Source organism: Pimephales promelas, chromosome 13 (assembly GCF_988280905.1).
Source record: "Pimephales promelas chromosome 13, fPimPro1.hap1.1, whole genome shotgun sequence".
Taxonomy (NCBI): Eukaryota; Metazoa; Chordata; class Actinopteri; order Cypriniformes; family Leuciscidae; genus Pimephales; species Pimephales promelas.
This window is the reverse complement of record NC_142781.1, coordinates 12,207,471-12,233,087: the sequence shown is the minus strand read 5'-3', so window position 1 is coordinate 12,233,087 and position 25,617 is coordinate 12,207,471. Positions and strand designations below refer to the sequence as shown.

General features: G+C 36.7%; 1 protein-coding gene across 3 annotated transcripts in view; it reads left to right on the top strand.

Annotated features, from left to right (window-relative positions):
• dlgap2b (DLG associated protein 2b) overlaps positions 1–25,617 on the top strand; it is a 141,759-nt gene that overhangs the window by 60,735 nt on the left and 55,407 nt on the right. For 2 of the 3 annotated variants that reach the window (XM_089118480.1, XM_089118479.1), the window contains exons 4-5: positions 6,196–6,352; positions 7,770–7,989. In XM_089118480.1, coding sequence (XP_088974606.1) covers positions 6,196–6,352; positions 7,770–7,989 — 377 coding nt within the window. Of the gene's footprint in view, positions 1–6,195; positions 6,353–7,769; positions 7,990–15,760; positions 18,574–25,617 lie in introns of those variants that run through there. The other variant, XM_039650202.2, reaches the window with a different exon arrangement.

The following is a 25,617-nucleotide window of genomic DNA, read 5'->3' as shown; positions in this document are numbered from 1 at the left end:
TCAACACAAACCTCAAACAACATCTTGTCTGGGTTTTCCATGCAGATTCACAGAACCTGAGCAGCTGTCATTCACAGCTCTGCTTTTCAAATATGCATCAGTCATTATTCTGTGCACTTTAAAACTAGAAAAGTGACCGCACTCACTCATTCATGCCATCTCAGTATTTAAGAGCGACAGCATTCTTTTTTTTTTTTTTTTTTTGAAAAGGCACGACTGCTGACGACAGCAGTGATGCGTTTTTGTTTTGGGATTGTAGATTCTGCCCCATGCAGGTGTGTTTCAGGAACTGGAGAGTTGCTGACTTCATCATTTATCACTATGGTGCCCTTCTTGTAAGACACTTAACCCACATTACCCCAGGGAGACTGCATCTATAGTGCAGTATGAGATGTTATGGGCAAAATACGTCACTAAACAGCATTAGGTCAATTTAATTAAGTGCATATTACCTGTATATCTCAGATGGGGTGGTGATGCCTTTGGTGTGAGAGACCTGTGTTCGAATCCACTGTTAGACACCAATGTGTCCCTGAGCAAGACACTTAACCCCTAGTTGCTCCAGAGGCGTGTGACCTCTGACATGTATAGCAATTGTAAGTCGCTTTGGATAAAAGCGTCAGCTAAAAGGAATAAACGTAAATGTAAATCTCAGATGCAATATCTCAGGCATGCCGTTGTTTTATAAGAGCCATGTCTTATAATGCAAATGCTTGTGTGAAATTCTCTGTAGTCTGCGAAAGAATACATAATATTCATGCTAGGAGCATCTAAACTTTTACTGAACTAATGTGTTTCTTAATGTTGCCATTCACATAAGAATATCAAGGATAACATGATCAGATCAGAGTTTGGTAATTGTATTTTAGGGAATTTAATATCACTATTGTCTCCCTGGTTTAATAAACAGTGAGAATGAAACAGGCCTGCAGTGTTTGGTGTAACTCGTTATAAAGAAATGCTTTACTGTAATCAGATGATTATGTTTTATTGTAATGAGGCTGAAGTAAATGACAACTCTTTATTTTTTGCATATTCAAACCTGATAAAAAAAGTTGAAAAAGTCTCAGGTTGTGTTTGCAACCCGGTTCCTGCAACTCGCTATGGGGAACGGCATAAGGATGTCTGGTGTCTGAAGCATGTGTAAACAAATGGCAGTAATCATTAGCAGACTGGAGTCCATGACGTCACACACAGAGTGCCCACAAATACAAAATGGTGACTGAATTACACATCAACTGAAAGATGTCTGAAAGAACCATGAAAGCCTAAAAGGCATTTTTGAGATTGGTGGCTGGAGAGGACATGTCTACCTCATCTGTTTCTGGGCTTTTCTCTGCATTATTCATAATAAATCAGTGAGGATCACAGGTCAAATCTTGACTGGAGCGTATGTCATTTTCATTTTAAGTAAGTGGGGGAGAACATCTCATACCCTGACTTGAGTAAACGCCCTTCTCCAGGACTCACTATGGTTAATGGCTTAAGTATAAATTTCTACAATCACAAGGAGGGACACCAACGGCTCTACTCATCAATGTATAATACTGATCTTCTGAAGAGACCTATAGAAGCACCCCAACAAAAGGGAGCATACATACCTTCTTCAAGACCCAACTTGAATGCTTTTGAATTGCCCATCATAGTTCAGTTCACCCAGCTTTGCCCTAAAGGGTACTTGAGCATCCTACCAAAAGGCGCATGCAAAAAACACAGTAATTAGCACCTCAGGCTACAACCCTCGGTATTGCCACTCATCCAAGGGTGAACATACAGCCTTAGCCTTACTCAGGAAATGGAGGCAAATGAGAGCAGGACATAATGGAGTTTACCCAGTAACTCTCTAAACCCAGCTGCAGGGGACAGGCCTCCAGACAAACCTTTTTCCTGCCATTGCGACTAAACTTTGTTAGAGTTTGCACTGGTACCACCACCACCAGCTGCCATTTCTGTTGCATATGAGAAGCATTAAATGGAAAACGAAATGCAGAATTAATAACATTGTTGCAAGATCTTGTAAGAAGCATTCAGTTTGCTGCAGAATTCTCTGTTACAACCCATATCAGATAAAACAGTGGTGACGGTAACCAGGAGAAGCATTGTGCTATGAATGAACAAGTTATCAAAAGGCTTTCTAGTCCACAAATCACCAACATTCACAATGGATTTTATAGAGCAACATGGGCACATAAAATAGTAAAATTGGGAACTGTTCAAAAAGAGCAACTATATTGAAGTTATTGATAACTGAGTACTTCTTTGAGTAACTTTCCCCAATGCTAGCCCACAGCTCTGTGTGATATTAAGGATTGTGTCTGGACATTGTCCAGACAGGCATTTTCATTTGCTGTCACACTGGTGATAAGAAGGGCATCTGTTTAGGTGCCAGGCGACATCACTGAAAATGGAAAACAACATGAGGCTCAAGGTCCAGAGACACCAGCAAACTTTGTATTTCCCAAAATATAGTTGCTCTGTGTCTCACCTTGTCTTGCACACTCTGAACCCATAAGCTGGGGTTCATATACCTGCTGATGACACAGTAAAATACATTCATTTTTACATTTGTGTTCTGTGTGGACACTTTCTTAAAAAGGTAAAATAATCAGTAACCATGTGATCACCCACATTGGACTGTTTTTTTAATCATTATTTAATTTGATCATTTTAGAATAAACTAATTAATATGTAATAATATAATAATAACAACTTATATGTAATGTTTGCTGGGTTTTTTTTTTAGATTATTTTAAACAAATATCTCACCCAAAATGAATATTTTACCCATTTATTCTCTTTCCAAACATATGTGACGTCTTTATTCTGTATAACATAGGTTTTAAAATATATATATATATATATATTGGTCTCTTTTATAAAAGTAAGGGGAGTCAGGATGTCAAGCTCAAAAATAACAAAAAGCCATATATATTGGAATTGTTTCTCTTGGTTTACTTTTAACCTTCATGTGAAAGCTCATTAAGGGAGGCCTCTTAAATCACTATTATCTGATCACACTGGGGTATATTAGTCTAGTTATGTGTCATTTAGCAGATGTTTTACATCCACTTCTGTTGAGGAATGGCAGTCCTGGAATAACCTGGTATCTTACTGAAGGGCAACAGTTAAATGAATCTCAACAGCTTTCCAGTTCACTGGCCGCACTAACCCTATATTAACCATTGACATTTAATAGACTCAAGTCTGTAGGCCGTAGCTCTTTCTTTTATGGTTTAGGTGAATAAAAGTAAAGCACCAACATAATGTTTTGTTCTCTATTTCAGTAAATTCAGCCTAATTAATCAGCTAACAACTAGGGAATTAATGTCTATTATTACAGATAATTACAGAATCAAATCCCAGCTTTTGTTTTATTACGTCCTCGCACTGTACCATGTTCTCCATTCCTTTCCACACCATATAAAAATACATAGCCTTGACTGCATTCCTCATGCTTTTGCCTGCATTAAACTTTTTATTTTTATTTTGATCATTAAATGCACAAGTCATTTTCTAAACTGTTTATTGTGTATTGTAGTCCATGCAGAGTTTTTAATCTCTGGCCATTTCCTTCATTCTTGGTAATTCTCTAAGAACTTGTGTGTGGGTTGCATGACACAAGGAGGCATACGTTACTTGCTTGTATATTTTTTTCATATATATATATTTGGTGGTATAAAGTATTAGCTGGTGTGTGTGGTGATATTATATAGGGTAGGAGGAGATTATATGACTGGCCTTTGGATAATGTTTTATTTCATGTTTATGTTTCAAAACACTTTCTCCTATGTTTTAAGCGATTAGTTCACCCAAAAAAAGAAAAGTCTTTGATTAACCCTCTGGGAACTAAGGCCTTTTTGGTCCGTTTTCTCTATTTTTACATTTGGGCTTTTAAACTATATTTAATGGAGATGGAACACTAACATATGTGTGTTTGGTATCTATGGATTCGGAAGACCCTAAGCTAGCATAAGCATGCATGTAATGTGTTTATAAAGGAAGTATGAGTGAACAATTTACAATATACTAGAGAATTTCAAAAACGGAAATTCGATTTTTGTCATTTATTTCTGAAAATCACACATCACACAACAATAGTGAACAGTTTTTGAACAAAAAATATATTTGTAAAAGTCTTTGCTTGACAGACATTGTTAAATGTCAAAAATGTTACAAAATGTAATTGTTAAATAAAATGTGTAAAGAACGATGAAAAATCGAACTTTATTTACAAATAGTCCCAGGCGTTTTTCTTAGAAATGCTTAAGAATTTTCTAAGCAATGCTTTTTCCTCGTCACTCTCCAGTAATTGTTCCAGAGCCCGTTCCACCGTAAATCGTTTACTGCTTGCCATCATAAAAGATCTAAAATAATAAATAATGCTATAATTGTATGTATATATATATATATATATATATATTATAATTCTTCTGTCCCTCTCTCATATAAATCTCAGCATGCTCTCGCTTTGTAAAGCCTTGTTTATACTCGACGCGTCCGTTCGCTTTCTATCGTCTCCTCCACCACTCGACGCTGTTTGCGTCATATCCCTTACTATAGTACCACCCCTTGCAAGGCTACAGAGTCTTCCGATTTGCTAGAAATAGTCATGGTATCCTTACCCTGATTGGTTAAGAAAAACATTTCTCCATCGGCAATTTTTCCATTGGTTGTTGCTTGTGAATCTGCCAAACAACATCGATTTCATTGGCCTTTGACGGTGTGTATACAAGCCGGGTATCTCCGGGTATCAGGTTATCACTGTTTTCAGCGGAATCTGAAATCATGAATAGTTATTAACATAAGTACACATTTGTAAAAGTATGTCATTTTGGGTGTCATTTAGGATATTTTTAATGAAATCTGAGGGCTTTTTGTCCCTCCGTTGACAGCCTACGCAACTACCAAATTTAAGTTCCAAAAAGGTATTAAAGACATCATTAAATGTGACTCCAGTGGTTTAACCTCAATTTTATGAAGCGATGTGAGTGTTTTGTTTCCACAAAAAAATAAAAACATAATTTACCACTTTATTTACAAAATATCATGTAATGTTGGAGATTAACATTTTGTACAAAGCACTCATAAAATTGAGGTTAAACCACTTGGATTACATTAATTACTTTTATGATTTACTACTTCTCTGGGGATTGAAAGTGGTAGGGTTGTCAATGGAGGGACCGAATGCTCTCAGATTTGATTAAAACGATCTTCATTTGTGTTCTGAAGATGAACAAAAGCCTTACGGGTTTGGAACGACACGAGGATGAGTAATTAATCGCAGAATTTTCATTTTTGGGTGAACTAACCCTTTAAATTGCATTTGTAAACCATTTAAAAGCTGATTTCCCTGAAAGGTTTGTTTGAGCATCCCAAACAGTCAACATAGCAAGACTGGTTCAATCAATTTTGTTTATTTGGGAGTGGGATCTGTTTGTCCTTCCAATAGCAGTAAGTAAAAAACAATAATGTTTGTTGATGCGAATACCCCAGAAATTACATATGGATAAAGGATTTAAGATCAAGCTTACTTTTTCTTTTCATGTTCTTATGAAAGTAGTTGAGATTTCACGCATTAGCTGCTGATGAGAGAATTGAGGATGAAGGGAATGCTATTGATGTTTGAGATGGCTTGGCAGTGAGGAAGTGTTAGAGGCTTCAAAAGTGTCATCCGATTTCTCTTTCGCTCTCTCCACACTTTCTCTCCTGTCCATATGGTTGTCTGGCATTTTCTGCTGACAGATAGTTGCTGTCAATGGTTCTGAACTGAGACTAGAAGCACTAAAAACATGTTTTCTGAGGCCTCAATGTAACGTCTTTCTCATGACAGGTTTTCTGGGTTAGGCCATCATACCATTTAAAGTCCAATGTAGTATTAGTGAGTTACTATTGATGAATCAAGACTAATCCAAACCATACTGTGTTACTGTATGTTTCTTTAGCTCTTTTTGGGGAAATAGTTTACTGGATGCTTGCTGCATCTTACATTTTGTGTTCATCTGCTTTCATTTGTGGCCTACAGGTTTGCACACTTGAAATGTCTCACATGACAGTAAACCTGTTAACTAAGTCACTTTATCTCAAATCATATCTTTAAAGTTTTCCCAAAGTTCACCATTGATGGTTATTCCAGAGTGATCCTTCAATCTAATTTTGAGTAGGCTACATTAGTTTTTGGTTGTTCCCTCCATTTAGCTCGGGCTACCACTTGCAAACAGCGAGAGATATGCGCCCTCACCCCAGCGTGTCTCTGGATCCAGCAACCAACTTCAACCCTCCACAGTTTCGCTCCAGAAACCAGAGCTACATGCGTGCAGTCAGTACCTTCAGTCAGGCGAGCTGTGTCAGCCAGGTGAGTCTAACCACTCGAAACACCACACGGCACTGACACACAGGTACAAGCAAGGACTTACAGTAAGTGGTTTTAAGCCTAGGGCTTTAGCTGTACTTCTTGTCTAAGTTGTCCTGCTCTTTTCTCAGATTGTGTCTTGAGCTGATGTGCTGAAGAGTAGGCTTCCTGTAGACTTTATATTATCTGGGATTGATTAAGGACTTTCCACTTAAAAACAACTGTAAGGTGTTGGGTGGTTGACTAGTCATTAGCTGATCCAAATGTAGTCCTTAGCTGAACTACCAGCTGGGGTCAACTACAACCTGGTAGGTTATCTTGGTCTTGGGTTGGTAGACTGCCTTTGCCAAGCTAGTGGGGTACAGATTGTCCTGATTAAGTATGTTCCAAAACTGTGTAGGTGGTTAACCACTATAATTACCAGTTAGCCGGGCAAAGAACGACTTGCTAAGTCATCTTGTTCAACCCGATTAGAATTGGTAGGCTGCCTTGGGGAATGTGTTGAGTTGATTAACTGTGTTACCAAACTTGATTTAGGTGGTTGAAACCCCCAAATTACCATTTGACAGGGCCACTGAGACCCAGTATCTGGTCATCCTGGTTATAGCTATTGGACCATAAGCTAGTAGGGAGTAGGTTGAGCTGATTAACTCTGTTCCAATACCCAACTTGACTTAGATGAATGACCTGGTCGTATGACCTGATTTTCCCAAAAGGGTTTTGGAGATATTTATTTTAGAACTTAGTTTTTTACCATGTTTGGTTAGAGAGGCAATAAGGTAAATGTAAATGGTGAGGTTAGCTTTAGAATTTAGCTTTAGAATTCCAGAAAGCTGAAGTCAAGGTCTGTTGAGCTGTGGTGGCGTATGTAGGTAGCTATTTATAGGCTTTTATTGATGGAGTCGGTTACAATGAAAGGCTTTATGAAACTCTCAAACATTAAACAAGTAATTGTTTAAACTTGTGTTGTAGTGCAAGGGTGACTTACAGGCAGTAATTTAAGAGTTGCATTGAGGTTTAGAATCTTTATATCAATTAGCTAAATGTTGATTTGGTTTGATATAGGACAGTTATCCCTCTTATCATCTTGCTCGGTTTATAAAAATCTTTGCACGTCAAGCTTTCTTGCTGTCTGCTGCTGTTGACTGTTTGACTGTCATTTTCCCTCCGAAAGTTCATCAAACAATCTGCTTTTCTTTATTCACCTATTATGAGATGATAATCCAGCTTGAAATGTTTTCTCTTATCTTGTTGCTTTTTGACATAATTCTACTGAGACGTTCAAGGTCGGAAAATGCCAGTGGTATATTCCTCCTGCTAACACTCCTTCATATTTACTGTGCAAAGGGGAAGAATCAAAGTGAGAAAGAGAAAGGAAGAGGAAAAATTAAGGACTGCTATTCCTGTTTTTGTCTCTCAGGTGAGTGAGACTGAGGTCAATGGCCAGTTTGAGTCAGTTTGCGAGTCCGTTTTTAGCGAAGTAGAATCCCAGGCCGTGGAGGCCTTGGACCTGCCCGGCTCTTTCCGCACTCGAAGCCACAGTTACCTGCGTGCAATTCAGGCTGGGTATTCCCAAGATGATGACTGCTTGCCTTCAATGACATCTTCTACTGTCACTTCAACTCTCAGATCCACAACAGGTAACCGTATGCCTCAAATCCCACCTGAGAGAGAGAAAAGGCTTAGAGCACATACTCGCTATACATTCAGCACATGCTGAACTACATACTCTGGCATACCTACATATGTACAGTGGGATTCCCTTGTGCTTGAGAGATGACTGACTTGAATGTTGTTTCTGTCGGCTCATGTCTGTTGTGTGTGTGTGTGTGTGTTTGCTTTTCTGCGTCTGTGCTCCCCTAGTGTTGAAAGACGGTTGCCTGCAATTCCCTTTTGCACGAGTCATGCGTCCTTTTCTGGGTTTCTGATTGGTTGGGTCTGGTCGTATTGAGAGGCTAGACTGGGGGTCAGAGGGAATTAGGCAGCTGAATATGTAACATCTCACACTCCTGAAGACACATCTCAGCATGCTTTTAACTAGCACAGCTGTCTAGAGCATGCGACTCACAATGGGGAAGTGTTTCCACGCAGAACAGAGCGTCAGGTTTTAGACATGTTCTTTATATTTTACAAATGGTTGTGTTTTCTGCATGGATTATTAGTTGAAATAAAATAAATGTTCTGGGTCAGGTTAGTTAACTTTAAAGGCTGTTTCATTCCTGAATGCACAAAGCAATGACTGTGAACTATATAAACAATTTAATGTGTTGCATAAAACATCAACATTAGTGAGTGGAAATAAATTCACAATGCTTCATAAGCGGGGGTCAAAGAGAAAAGTGCTATGGAAGTCATTTGAATCAAAATATTTTCATTAAAAACCAATGTCTAATTAAAAAGAAAATGTCCTTCAATAAAAAATAGAGCAATATGCGCTTGTGTGTTAAGTTCTCCTCGAAAGATATATCACATTCTTACATAAACTAAATGCTAATTAGTGTTCAGGACATAATATTTAGGTAAATTGAATCGGTTTATTAGGGGCCAAGCACCGAAGGTACTTAAGAATTATTATTGTTCCGCTCTGGAAGTCTATGGCAGCCCATAGAACCGATTACGGGAAAGTTATGAAATTTAGCTCACTGATAGAGGACAGTCTGAACTTTGACCACCAACTGTCCAAATTGACCAATTTTTTTCCCCTCTGATTCCTTGGCTTAAGATGGTTCAATTGAACATTTCTGCCATTTTGAATTTTCAAAAGAAAAAAAACCCTACTTTTTCAATCTCCTCATAGACCATTGTTCTGATTTTCACACAAATTTAACCAGATCATCTTTAGACAATGCTTACAAAAAGTTAAATTCAAGTTGATTTGTCAACTCGATGAAGAGCACGGCAAAATGGACGAGAGGCTTTATCTCCCTTACTTGGTTTGTTATGAAAAACCATAATGTACATGTACCTGCACAGTTTTGAAGCAGTGCCACCTAGTGGTCTGGGGATATGAAAAATGACTCCTTTTGCTTATAACTTCTGAACGGTTTGGCCCAAAATCACTCAATCAAACATTGGTTCAGCATGCAGAGTCAAATACTCACAAACTTCCCCATCTGCCATTTGGATTTTGTCATAAAATGCAATATTTAACGAATACGTTAGCATGTTCTTACGAAACTTGGTATGTGTAATTGGCCTGTGAACATGCCCTGGCGGTACTCAAAAAGTTTCAGGGCAGCGCCACCTTGTGATCAAAAGTTATAATGAAATTTCCAAAAATGCTAGTAACTTTTGATAAAATTAGCCTATTGTAATGAAACTTAATGACTATTTGGTTAATGCCAAGAATATAGATACAAATTTAGCCGTAGGCCGTTTTGATTTTCTTTAAAAAACTATTTTTTCGACGACTCCTAGACATTTGGTCCGATTTCACCAAAATCGAATCCTATGCCGACAAAAGTAATAGATTTTGTGTCGATTGACAAAACCCTTTTTGTATAACGCATCAAAAAAAAAAAAATGTTATGACATGATGCGCCACCTATTGTTAAAAAGTGATAAACCATCATATTATATTATATATAATTGTATTGATGATTTTTTTAAATATGTCTTTAATTGATCATTGTTGCAGTTGGTCTGATGCTTCTAGCCATGATGGCATGACTAATTTTCCCTCTTTTGTGCTTGGACCCTTAATTGCTGCTTGCAGCTATATTCGGATAAATTTATTTCTGTATACTAAATCAAGCATGCAGTAAATCCTTCATTTTATAGAAAATATTGATTTATTGTAAACAAAACTACTTATTATAAAAAAAATATATTATAATTATTTAATAGGCTTGGATTGAATTATGAATGAATATTTGAGTCAAATATTTTTGCATCAAAAGACTAAAAGTTTCATTGTAGTTCTGCATGTGAGAAATTCTGTCGAAGAGGTGAATTTTCAGTGGTTTGTCAATGTGCTAATTGAATTAGCTTGAGTATAATGATTTAATAATCTCTCTATGAATTCAAAAACTGGATCTGAAAACAAATCCCATTATCCTAATCCAGTTTTACCATTAATCCTTACTAATGAGTAATTTCCCCCAACCTAAATAAGTTTTAGGAGTCCTGACAGAGCAGGTGGGGAGGTTTTGTGCAACACATACTTATCCGAAAGTGTGCATGTGTCACAGTGTCTTTGTGCAAACAGAATGCCCGTCTCTACACCCTCCCCGACACCCCTGCTGTGTTTGGTGTACACATGGAGTAAAGCTATGAACCCTATTGAAATACCACAATCTGATGTCAAATATTGTGACAATAAAATACCTGTTTTTTTTTTTTCATTTGTTTACATTTTGAAAATCAAAATGCTAATTTGTTTTTGTATGATTTGTTTGGTCACTCCAGTCAAACGTTGTTTCTTTCATTAAATGTGGGGTTGTTTGTGTTTATTCAAACTGGAGTTTGATTTAATTGGACCTTCACACTGTCAAAAACTCATACTGACCACACACTGAAGACTCTAAGGAGAAAGGAGAGCTCTCCAATCCCACCGTCTCACTCTGCTGAAGTGCTTTCACCACATATGGCTCTGAACGCAATCCCTGTCAGCTCACGTCAACCGGCTGTAGGACAAAACCATTTTCTCAAAAGGATTTCATCCAGTCTGTTTCACTCTGGAGGCCTTCTTGTTCCAGCAGTCCTGTACTACTTTGGTTTTTTACCAAAATTACCATACTATGTGTATGTGTTAGAAGCCAAATTAGATGTTTTCTTCCCTTAAAGCCTTTTAAAAGCTTAAATAATTGCTTAAGCTCTGGTATTGATGCTCTCTGGTTCTATAGTTAATAGAAAAAGCACTTCAAAAGCACTGACCTATCAGAGAAATGTTATCAAGCAAACCCCATAGATTCACCAAGTAGATGAAGCTAAATTTAGTTGCGGCTAAAATCAATGGGACATATTGAGTAAGGTGTTGGGTGTTCTGTGATGGTGGAAAGAGAGGGAGGGTGGCATGGCCCCTCATTGGCCATCACAGGAAGGAGATCCAGGGGAAAAGAGCAGCTGGAGGGATGCCTGTCACAGGTATTATAATGTCAACACGCATACATCTTTCAATGGATATGTGTGTTTTTGCACTGCCTTCTCAACTAAATCAGGACTAGTCCTTTGAAAGACACATAACTAAAGGTCAGATCAGGGACAAACAGTGTTCAGTTGCCAAAAGTAGCAATGCTTTTCCATGAAAGGCATTTCACAACCATTTTTTAAATTTTTTTTTTTAATTTTATTATTTTTTAAATGCTGTTGATTGCCACAGAATTTTTGTTTTTGACTATATAACAAAAAAACTTCACTTACAATAAAAGTCTATGGGGCAAGACATTCTAAAAGGTTTTAAATAATACAAATGTGAAGATAATATTTTTTTTAGCAATATTATCACACTAGTCTCATGTTATTTTTACAGTAACTCGTGTGGTGATATTTTTGCAACAGTTTGTATTTATACTGGTGTAAAGCTTTGCCCCAGAAGTTCATTGTAAGTATATTCCTGTAAGTGCAAATGCATGTTTTGAGGGATGGGTTGAAATTCTGTGGTAATCGACCTCATGTTGCAGATGGTGTCACTATAACTTAAAGGGATAGTTCACTTTGAAAGGAATTTTTGAAATGTTTTAGCTTACCTCAAGGACATCCAATGCAGGTAGGTGTCTTTGTTTCCACAGTATTTTCAATTTTGATATTTTTAGGTCAAACCGTTCTTGTCTGTCAGTCATATAATGCCTGTGGTCACCACCTCAAAGAGCATTCACAGAGAAGTCCAAATTAAACATGATTTAATGACTCGTAAATGTAAGTACACATTAATGGCCTAAGACAAGAAACGAGCGGTTTGTGTGAGAAAACGAACAGTATTTATATCGTTTTTATTTCATGTAAAAATGATGCAGATCTATGGCGACCATAGACCTCCATTATATGACTGACAGACAAGAATGAGTTGACCTAAAAATATCAAAATTGAAAATACTGTGGAAACAAAGACACCTACATCTTGGATGCGCTTGAGGTAAGCTAAAACATCCAAAAATGATTTCAAAGTGAAATATCCCTTTAAATTGAACTCGGAACATTCATGTTAATGACTGAATGGGAAAAGCAATTAGTTTTAAATTTTCCTTATTTTTTATGACACTGGATGGATAGGATTTCTTAGAATTTTTTTTTTTTTTTTTTTTTTTTAATGGTTGGGTCACTTAACATTTTTCTCATTTTTATACCAACCTTGGCATCCTTGAAGATCAAACATGGCCAGCAAAATGCGGTTGGAAGTAAGAGCTGGTGTGGAAGATTTCAGCTGTGATGGACAGTGGGATTGCAGCCTCTGCCTGGTGCAGCCCTCACAAAGACCTAACAATGCTATTGGATTGTACTTCTTCTAAATATCGCCCCTATAATCTCCACATGGTCCAATCAGCTCGATAGATGAGCTTTTAACATATTCAATAGGGTTCATATCTCCTTGCTTGAATGATTGCGTGACATTTTATTGCCTTTTCATCTTTTCTGTTGCACAAAACAAAACAAAAAAACTAAAATCCTCCACATTTGAACAATGCTCTGTGATTTGTTAAACGGATAAAAGCTGGTTGATAGCATTGAAATATTGTTTTTTAATGGTTATGCTGTGAAGAGATGGCAAGGCTGAACAGATGAGATGTTCTGACGCGAGTGAGAAGGCAGTGTAAACACACATCTGAAGGCTAAATGTATGTGAGTAAAAAAGTGAAAGACCCTGACAACACCATGTGCTCGACTGCAATAAATATTCAGTTTTGGTTTTCAAATGAACACTTTCATTAAAACAGTGGCGATTCTAGCCTTTCGTCAGTACAGTACACAATCAAAAATTGTGTGCCAACAGTTTGGATATAAATGTCTGTCACAAGCTAGTGCTGCTTTGTAAGACAATAGAAGACATTTGAAAGATAGAAGATGTTTTGCTTCCTACAAAGTATTATAGGAAAATATCAATCTCATCCAGCACTCTTTTTGTTTACTGTCTTATAAAATATCCCATGGGTGTCAAATTCCTGGAGGGCAACCAACGCTCCAACTCTAATTAAACACAGCTGAACCATTTAATCAAGAAAAAAATATAAATCAGGATTACTAGAAAAAGGTGTTTTGGAGCTACACTTGTTTTTGGACCCTCCAGTTTGACACGTGAAATATCCCATTACTATTTCAGTGTGAGGAACCGCTGCAAACAATTCAGTATGTGAGTGAACTACCCGGATAAATCAAACAATTTTGGACCTTTTCGCATTCCTGTTTGTCCGATTAGATCAAACTTTGATTCATTTGCAAATCTGGCATCACTAGTTGTGATTCTAAACAGCTGATATAAAGTGCATGAAACGATAGCTGGAATATTATGGAATATGTCCTTAGGGTGTTGCAACCGCGTTTGAGGGGGGCCCCGTGTGATGAAAGTACCAAGGACAGCCCTGTTTCCGCTACCTCGCACTGGGCCCCGCACATCAATCTGGGGGGGAAAAAAGGTCTTCCAACACCCCTGCAGTAAACATAGGACAAGATTGGCTAAACAGGACAAATTAGCGTGAGAGCACAATTCCAAAACATCGCCGATTGGAGTGGATAGTTCTGTGCTTGATCTACTGACACAGCCCGTTCTCATCCCAAGGCGTCATCTAACTGACGCTTTTGACCATACGTCAACATCCGACGTTTTAAGGTACCCTTTAACGTCAGTTAGATGACGCTATCTAATCCAAACCCTACCCCAGACCTAAACATCTACAGTAACTGACGCTAAAGGTAAAGCGTCACTTAGATGACCCTACCCCAGACCTAAACATCTACAGTAACTGACGCTAAAGGTAAAGCGTCACTTAGATGACACCCTAGGATAGCGTCATCTAACTGACGTTAAAGGGTACCCTAAAACGTCAGATGTTGAAAAGCGTCAGTTAGATGACGTCTTGGGATGAGAATGTGTTGACTGATGACGTGCAAATTAAAGAACACAGAGATCCGGATCGTTTCCATAATGACCAAAGCAATCTACCAGGTAGCGCCTGGTTTAAAGGGTTAGTTCACCCAAAAATGAAAATTCTGTCAGTATTTACTCACTCTCATGTTGTTCCAACCCCGTAAGACCTTCGTTCATCTTCGGAACACAAATTAAGATATTTAAGATATTAAGATCACTCCTGCATACAAGTCCATAGGCTTCTTGAGGGAATTACTTGCTGTCCTCAAAGTCATTAAAGACATCGTTAAAATAGTCCAAGTGACTACAGTGGGTCAATCTAAGGTTTATCGAACGAGGAGAACACTTTTGTGTGCAAAAAAACAACAAAAATAACGACTTTATTTCAACTATTCGTTTATTTCTCCCTCTTCGCGAGTCAGGTTACTAGTTTAATAGCGTAAGCTTCTGTTATTGTACGTCACACGCATCACACACATGACCAGCATCGGCCAATAGTAAGCCTACGTGTGACGTAGCTCTACACAATCACACTACGTTAACTGACTACAGGCCCATGGAGAAGGAAGTGAATAGTTGAAATAAAGTCGTTATTTTTGTTTGTTTTTGCGCACAAAAAGTATTCTCGTCGATTGATAAAGTTAAAATTGAGCCACTGTAGTCACTTGGACTATTTTAACGATGTCTTTAATGACTTGTCAATGCCAGCAAGAGTCATTCCCTCAAGAAGCCAATGGACTAGTATGCAGGAGCGATCTTAATATCTTAAATATCTTAATTTGTGTTCCGAAGATGAACGAAGGTCTTACGGGGTTGAAACAACATGAGGGTGAGTAAATACTGACAGAATTTTCATTTTTGGGTGAACTAACTCTTTTAAGATGTGCATTTTGGGGGGCGGTAAATAATGGCGTAAACACCAGAACATTGAAGAGCGCGAACCTTATTAAATCACCTTGCGTGATTCATTTTAATTTGACACCTCCCATAAATTTTGCTCATGGAAGGGAAACTCCTACAAATGGATAATATGCAATAAGGTCAGTCGCAAAAATGTCCACGCCTTTAGTGTCTTTAGTAAATCCTGACAGCAGTTTTTTTTTTTACGCAAAAGAGGGTTTGCGCTGACCCAAGCTCTTAGTAAAACAGACATTTACATGCTTCCTTTGCATTAACACCAAAACTGACTTCCCAAAAACTTTTTCTGATGAAATCAAAATCTTAAAAAATGAAACCTATGCAGTTGAGAATGGTGTGTACATGGCCTTTACTCAGAGACTGCTAATATGAGACATAAAACAAGTGTTGACGTTAGATAAAGTGAGAGGCTTGGCCAAATTCCACAGCTGTTCATCCCTCTGAATTTCTATATATCCAAATTTGTCTTCCAGAGGGGTATGATGCAATGGAGGGCATCTCATTGCTAAATGAGGATATTGAGGACGATGATGGCGCCAGCTCCTCGGCATATCAAGAAATCGAGAGGTTTGAAAGAGAAAATGCTGGACGTAGTCAACACAGCACCAGTTCCACGGTCACGGCTATCTCTGTTCCGCCGACCTCATCGCACGGCTACCGAGTCCCATGTCCGCCCCCGTCCCAGCCTCCACCAGATCCCCCCGTCCCGCAGGCTATTCAGGCTTTCAAGGAGTCTGCAAATATGGTGGCTGCCTTCAACATGCAGTGGAAAGAGGAGATATCGGCAATGCGCTACGAGCTAGCGGAGCTGCGCAGGGACGTCTGCGGAGAGCTCAAGACTTTCAACAGCAACTTCTTTAATTTCACACAGTGCTACAACATGTGGACGATGTGCCGGGAGGCTGCCACCAGCACCAGTTCCGCTCAGTCGAGCGAGAGGGTGTCCATTGGCGTCCAGACTGGTGCTAACGGTCTGGTGAGACAAAACACTGCAGACGCTTCAGTCATGTGTCAGCCCGAACCGGCTGCCTTCAATATTTTTGACCTGATGGAGCCCCCACGCATCGAGATCACAGAGGGAACTCCTGAAGGAACCTCGGCCACCAACAGCCCAACCAGCCCTGCCAGTCCTGATAGACCCAACACCGGCCCACCGTTGACCAAGCCACTGGGAAGATCCACGTTAGACACTGGGAGGAAGAAGAAGAACTGCAGTCGAGCGGACGGTCAAAGAAGTGCCAGCCTTGAACTCTGGTGCAGAAAGTACACTAGTGGACCAATGTCCTACTTATCTCTATCATTCTGATCATTTTCATCGCCGGACCAAGCATTGACTTTGTTTCCGAATCAACCCTATACACCTGGGGAAACCCTGCGCCCGAAGAGAAGAGCTTGCCGAAAGTGCCGTTTTGGCGAAACGGGGATTGTGTAGCCATTCTAGATGGAAGCATTGGCTGTTCCAGATCATAAAATCTGTTTACATCACCACGGAAATGATTCATGAATGTTATTAGCGATGTAGGGAATGTCACAATTTGTCCGACTGTCACTGTCAGTGTGTTGTCCATTGTCCAAGCAGTTCGTGTGTGACAGTGGTGAATGATCTCACCACTCAATCTGACCAAAAGAGGTTATGAACATAGTTGAAGGATAAAGATGGACCTTTAGAATGGTAGTTTTCCATTTCTGAGTATAATAACATTTATGGTTAACATTAGCACCAACCACTTTGTTCTACAGTATACCATGCCTTACACACACTCATATCTCATGTGGTTGCTAACAAGTTGTTACATAAGAATTCCGGTATGCATGGTGGAACCCACTTTATATTAAGTACTACTATGTACATTTAAATTAGGGCTGTCACGATTCAGCGATTAAATAATCAGTGTTGGGGAAGCTACTCTGAAGTTGGACAAGCCACAAGCTACTCATAAGTTAAAGTAGTTAAACTACAGTCAAGCTACCCTTTTGGAAAAGTAGTTAGCTACACTACAAGTTACTATCAAAAAGTAGCTAGCTACATTGAAACTACTTTTGCTTACGTATATTATAAATAACTGAATAAGTGTCTGAGGAATGTTTTAAGTAAAATATTTAGTGTTTAAAACAATGCAATACAATTATGATTTCAAAGAGTATTGTTTTATTACACACAACACTCGAATATCTCAGACTGTTTGTCAAAAGTGCAAAATTGCAACAAATAGCCTACAACATTGCAAGAACAAAATATACATCCAACGTAAATTGTATGTAGATCATTTTCTCAAAAATACTGATTGAACTTGGACAAATAAGGCCATGGGTAATTAACGTTAGTTGTTTCTCCATCCTCCAAATCTGCCGTCACGTCTTGCTACATCATGGATAATCATAATATGGGTGTGTCAACCCACTTCTGTACGTCAGTGAACCGTTAGCCGCAAGACGCGTGATTAAACAACAGGTGGCGGTAATGGCAAAAAATGAGTTTGTAATCTAACAAGGAGAAGAATATCCTTGTATCGCGCTGATTTGCGCAGGCTCGAGAAACGCAATTTAGCTTTTGCTCGCTCTACACCGCTACTTGATGCAAAAAGTAGTTAGCTACTGGAAAAGCTACACTGTTTAAAAAGCAACTGAGCTACTGCCAAACTACTGAAAAATGTAGTTAAGTTTGTAGCGTCGCTACTTGTAGTCAACTACTCCCCAACAAAAAATAATTAGAATTAATAAATAAATAATTATATTAATTAATAAATAATTATTAATAAATCCATGTAGGTTACGTATTTGAGTCTCAGAGCGCCTCAGTTCACACTAAACGCTGCTCCACGTGAACTGTTATCATAAACATGTTTCAAAATATGCAAACTATATGTTAATCACAATTTCAAAATAAAAGTTTAAACCCTCATTGTAAATTTTGACGTCCTGATATTCTGACGAAATGTCAAAAGCGTCACTATATGATGCCCTAGGATGAGAATGCGTTAGAATAAATATGTTTCTAAATATGCGAACTATATGTTAATCACGATTTCAAAATAAAAGTTTAAACCCTCATTGTAAATTTTGACGTCCTGATATTCTGACGAAATGTCAAAAGTGTCACTATATGATGCCCTAGGATGAGAATGCGTTAGAATCAATATGTTTCTAAATATGTGAACTATATGTTAATCACGATTTCAAAATAAAAGTTTAAACCCTCATTGTAAATTTTGACGTCCTGATATTCTGACGAAATGTCAAAAGCGTCACTATATGATGCCCTAGGATGAGAATGCGTTAGAATCAATATGTTTCTAAATATGTGAACTATATGTTAATCACGATTTCAAAATAAAAGTTTAAACCCTCATTGTAAATTTTGACGTCCTGATATTCTGACGAAATGTCAAAAGCGTCACTATATGATGCCCTAGGATGAGAATGTGTTAGAATAAACATGTTTCTAAATATGCTAACTATATGTTAATCACAATTTCAAAATAAAAGTTTAAACCCTCATTGTAAATGTTGACGTCCTGATATTCTGACGAAATGTCAAAAGTGTCACTATATGATGCCCTAGGATTAGAATGTATTAGAATAAATATGTTTCTAAATATGCGAACTATAGGTTCATCATGATTTCAAAATAAAAGTTTAAACCCTCATTGTAAATTTTGATGTCCTGATATTCTTGTTCGAGAAATTACAGTGGCTGTAGCATTTCTATTGTAAATAAGTGGCCAAATATTAAACATTAAGTAAACATTTAAAATAAATGTCGTCTGGCCAAAATTAAACAAGGATTTGATCTGCCGTAAAGTGTAACGACAACCAGGCATTTGTTATAATACATAATGTACATAAGATGATTGTTATGTATTTGAACCGTGTTATGAAACCATATGATTACTTGGTTTTGATACTTTTTTAACCAAATATTGTTGTCTCATTGTTATTATGTATATAATATTAAAGGCTTAGGTCTTCACTTAAGTCTATTTTCATTACCATAAAAACTCGATTATGAATGAATCAATGCACTTAATGTGTATACATGTTTAATGTTGTACTTATTTATAAAAAAAACCTACATGTAAATACATTGTAATTACACCCTATCCCTCAACCACACAACTAAACCTGTCCCTAACCTTAGCCATATTACAACTTGAACACTTGAAAACAAAAACATTACACCAATAGATCTATTGAAGAGAGCACTTAGTACATAAAAATACATAATATAAAGCAGGACCACTTGATAAATTGGATAGACATTTATATTCTTATGTAACAACTTGTTAGCATTTCTTTTAAGTTTCAAGTGCCACATTTCAACCTTGACTTTGTGTAATTCATGCTGTAGAACAACACATTTGAACTTACTTGACATCGAAATTCTCTATTCTAAACCCTTATAGGAAGCCCATTATATTGGACTACAAAGTGGACCAATAGCCGTCACACAATGCTTTGCTTTTCATTTTAAGTGAAAATGATGAACCGTATACAGCAATCATGTTATGCTAGACCAGAATCGAACATTAATGTTATCAGATTGGTATTCAGTTCATTTTGAAATCCTAATTTATGTTCTCAGTCTCCCAAGAAAGTCATGTACGTATAAATGGATTAGATTCACTAAATTTAAATGGTATTTTAATTCAAGCATCAGCCCTTAACATATGTATTGTAACTCTGCATCTGCAGTGTGTAATTATTATCCATATATATATATATATATATATATATATATATATATATATATATATATATATATATATATATATATATATATATTAAGCATCTGTTGACTATTTACAAAGTAGTGCTGAGTGGTATTTTATGATTATAATACTTTAATCAAGGATGGAAAGAGATGCATTTTATTTTATTGAATCTATACAGCGACGGCTATCCCCTTAAATCTATGGCTTTTGGATTTTGAATCTATGGATTTCTCTATGGCTGTTTTTTGACTTCTACTCTCAGTCCTAAATATTCAGTTATACAGTAGCTGTGCAAGATATCAATAGTTACAACACTAAAACGTTTATTTCATCCTCTTATTATGTTTACAATTTATAGAATTTATATATAACTGTAAATGACTGTAAGAATCACTTTTGTTGTGCCTTGTAAATCATAAATTATCATTTAAAAAAAAATATGAATTACCAATGACATTTTTATTCCAAAGGAGATCTGAATAAGATTGTAATTGAAACTTGCCACTCTCTTTAAATCAGTCAAAAATATCATGTCCCTTTCATAAATATGATGTCATGAAAACCCACATAACGCATAACATTCCCTAAATATGAACTGACTATCGCTCAGCACTACTGTGGTTTTGTACTTTCTATGTAGCTTCACGAAATGATTGCTTCTGTAATTGTCACACAATTTTTCTCATAAATATTCTGTAACTGTGACCTTGACTTTCTCACCAACGCAAACCTTTATTTATTTATTTTTTCAGTCAAGAATACAAAATGCGAAAAAGTTTCTACTTTAAAGATTGTTTCATTGTAAGTCACTTTTTGCATTTAAGGGACCATCTGCCTTTTTCTCCACAGGACACACACAGCATGCGCAACCAGTTATATATGCACAAAATGTACATACGGTATTTAAATCAAATTATTTAAATAACATAACTGTTATTTATTCATTATTTAGGGGTTTACTTGCAGGACATTCAATCTCCATGTGCCACTATAATATAGTAAACAAGTCACTGTGACACTTATGGAAAAATTGCATTAATACACCATATAGTTCACATAGAAAATAAGTATCATGTTAAAAATATAAGATAAACATTCCTTAATGAAATATATTTTTATGTACTAGGTTTAAGTAGTTTATTTATAACAGAGGCTATATGAAACTATTTTGTTTACTAGAAAAATAACTCCTCATGCCAAAGTTTAAGGCAATATTTGTCTTTTGAAAATGAAGTAGCCTATATTTAAAATGGGGGATTCATTTGAAATATTACAACACATTTCATTGTTTAGATTCGCCAGTGTTACCTTGAGTGGTAGTAACAATTTGCGATCTTAAATAAGAAATATTCAAGAAATTAATCACAACATCATTTTCGATTGACATATCTCCATTTACCTTGAGTAAAGGATAAAATTCACTCACATCATTATACTTTAAAGATCAATTTTAGCAATTTTTAACTTTTCAAATACCAAATGTGGATTTTTTCTACAACATTCATGAAAACAACCATCCAATTAAAACCATCTTAAATCCATTAGCTTTATGCCACCATTATATATATATATATATATATATATATATATATATATATATATATATATATATATATGGTCATTGAGCAAGCCAATTATTTGGCATTAAAGACACCGTCAAATGTCCTTGGTCCTTTGCAAAGCACGGAGTGGCACGGTTTGAATGTACTGACACCGTCATTACTAGTGATGTAATTTTCTTTTATTTTTTTAGCTCATTAATCTACGAATAGGGCCTTGCTGATGTGTGTCCTGTTGCAAATGGAGATATTGAGTTATCATGCTTGGTGACAGTTTAACTGCTTTAATTGGCTTAATTAAAAAGAGACAATGCACACAACGCACACATTTAAAAGATAGTTCACTCAAAACTGACAATTCTAAAAAATCATGTTGTTGGACTTATGTTGTCCCAAACCTGGCTTTATGACTGACTCACTACTTCTGTGGAGCACAAAAGATGTTACTATTTTGTCCTTAAAGGAGTAGTTCACTTAAAGGGATAGTTCACTTTAAAATTAAATTTTGGTACTGTATGTTTTAGCTTACCTCAAGGGCATCCAAGATGTAGGTGTCTTTGTTTCGACCGTATTTTCAATTTTGATATTTTTAGGTCAAACCGTTGTTGTCTATCAGTCATATAATGGAGGTCTATGGTCACCACCTCAAAGAGCATGCACAGAGAAGTCCAAATTAAACATGATTTAATGACTCGTAAATGTAAGTACACAGTGATGGCCTGAGACACGAAACGAGTGGTTTGTGTGAGAAAATACAGTATTTATATCGTTTTTTCTTCTTGTAACCACAGCCACAAAGCGCCCTTAGATCACTTGGACTTGGCTGTACTTACATTTACGACCTAAAAATTATTTTTTTTTTAAACTACTGCGGAAACAAAGACACCTAGATCTTGGATGCCCTTGAGGTAAGCTAAAACATACCAAAAATTCATTTCAAAGTGAACTATCCCTTTAAAAATGAAAATTACCCCATGATTTACTCACCCTCAAGCCATCCTAGGTGTATATGACATTCTTCTTTCAGACGAATACACGCAGAGTTATGTCAATAAACACCCTGACACTTCCAAGCTAATCATTAGTTTGAAGCTAAAAAAAAAAAAGCATCCATCCATCATAAACAAACTCCAGCTTCAAACTGATGGTTGCAATCAAGAGTCAATCAAAAGAGCCAGGATATTTTTAATATATACTGTAACTCAGATTGTATTCGTCTGAAGGAAGAAAATCATTTACACCTATAGCTTCGGGGGATGATATTAATTTTAAAGAGAACTACTCCTTTAATGAAAGTCAGGTCCAAAACAACATTTGGGCCTATTAAAAGGATACTCCCCTTTTTTGGAAATAGGCTCATTTTACAACTCCCCCAGAGTTAAACAGTTGGGTTTTACCGTTTTCGAATGTATTCAACCGATTTTCTGATATTTAGAAGAATATCAGTAACCAGACAATTTCTGGTCTCGTTGACTTCCATAGTAGGAAAAAAATATATACTATGGATATCAATGAGACCAGAAACTGTCTGGGCACTGATATTCAAAATATCAGAAAATCGGCTGAATGGATTTGAAAACGGTAAAACCCAACTGTTTAACTCTGGAGGAGTGGTAAAATGAGCCTATTTCCAAAAAAAAGTGGAGTATCCCTTTAACTTTAATTGACATTTGCATGTGACATTTTTCAAAAATCTTCTTTTAAGAAGAAGCAATGATATGAGGCTGGGCAAATGATGACAGAATTTTCCATTTTTGGGTGAACTATCCATTCAAATAGTGAAGATATATTGTTTGAGCCTCTGTGTTATTTGGATTTTTTGCCTCATTTTTTATTCTGTCAGAAATAAGAGAATCACTTTAAAACAGTGACACAGAGAATGTGTGTAAAAAAAAAAATATATGGATTTTAGAAGCATAATAGAACATGATATTATATAGCAAATGCCCATGGTGTGGGAATCAATGATATGCTGTATATATTTCAACATGAGCTTTACCCAACAAGGGTTTAGCCATACGAAATAAATGAACAGCTAAAAGGGCCAACAGATTTATAAAAGAAATTGTACGATGCATTATTTATTTATTGTGGTGTAAATGACCTATGAACTGTTATTCAACATTCAGATATAATTCATTGGTTTTTATTGCTTATATGTATACTTTCTTCTCTAAAACAATTGAGCCACCATAAGTACCATACTGTTTATACCTACAGAGGTGCAATAGACTGATGAATTGTTCCAGGTTTAATTTCTGTTTTTGATTTCCTAAGAGACATGTTCAGGGAATGAAAATATGTTTGTTTAAAGGTGCTGATGATATTGCAGATGTTCTTTCAATCTTATGACCTTCATTCATTCTATGCAAGTCCTGTGTTTTTCTGTATGCGTCACTGGCATGTGTCTATTTCATTTTAAACAGAACTTAAAGGGCGGGATGAAGCCCTTAGATATTTTTTGACAAACCTTGCATGAATCTCAGGCACTTATTGTAACCCTTTGCTTCTTTTGTTGCTGTTGATAATGTTGTTATAAGTATTTGCATTTGTGTGTTATGCTAATTCATTCTGTTTCAATGTAGCAGCTACATTTTTACCATTGTCAATACAGCAAGTAAAGAACAATTGTGTACAGTATGGTTATAAAGGAATAGTGAAATTTAGATGTCATGATGATGATTTATTGAGATAATGAAATTTAATTGTATCACCAAAACCAAAAAAAGATTTTTTTTAATGTAGCTTGCTTATAGTTTAATGGCAAAACTACAATGAAATAACATGCTCTTTCTGTTAACAGTTGTCATATTTGATCAAACTACATTGTTATTTATAGGACTGGAATTTTAATCATAAAATAACGATTGAGGATTTGAGATTAGGGGGACTCAATTTTCAGCCCAAAATTAAAATTCTGTTCTTTTTGACCCTCATGTCATTCAAATACTGTGTGACTTAGCCTATATGTTCTCCGAAAGAAAGAAAACCAAGGGTTTGGAATGATTTAAGTGTAAGTGAATTACATAAATTGGATTTTTAATTCTCCAAAACATGTTATATGTGCTTCTCTTTACAAACTAACTGTGATTTATTTTGATTTGTTAAGATTTTTTTCAATGTATACATGGCCTTATGTATTTTCTTTTTCTTTTCAGTGATAAACATAAAAAAGGAAATGATTAACAGATATGACATGGGTTGTGCAGGTGTTTTCACTCATTTGACATCAGAATTTCATGTGGGATCATAGCAACACTGCTGTGCTTAAAGATGTGTTGGGGAAAAAAGAACCATTTTGAAAGTATGTTTCTTTTATAAGTAAACATATTGACATAATAGGCATAATAATACAGAAAACGAATAAAAAAGAATATTACAAATGCATACACCTCTCCGACCCTTTACTTGGAATAATTATTTTAACCACATACTGTACATTGAAGTCACTTGCTAATGTCCTGACCCTATATGCCATTAACCAACAGTTCTCTTTCGAGTGAAACTAAACATTAGCACTTTGGGAACACTCCTGTGTGAGCCGAAGAACGTGTGGAAACATGACGATCGTATTGGCCAATAGCGCAGTCAGATGATGTTGTGCCACAGCACCACTGAGACCACAAATAGGTCCCTAAAATGCACATCACCAGTTTCTTTGTTATACAACAGCATAATGGCATCCAAGAATTACAAATAGTGTATTCCACCATGCCCTCACTACCTAACGAGGGATGACAAACATGATATGTAATCTGCTTGGGTCGTCTCTCAAGAAGTCATCTCTCAAGGGGGCAATTTCCCTCTTTGGGAATGTTACTCAATGAGGAAGCTTTACTCATGCCTGGCTCTCCCGTTGTGGTTCGGGTCCCATGCTTGCTGAGGGGGTACAGTTGCTCAAATCAGGTCTGTTGCAGATGGAGCTTTGATAGGCTTGACACGGGCACTGCCCTTTCTCTTGCTCCTTCATCGTCCTCTAAGGGCCTTTTTCTGGATTCAGAAGTTGCCTAGCGAATTTTTCTCATCCAGACAAGGACCAACTGTCAGCCAACTCTGGCT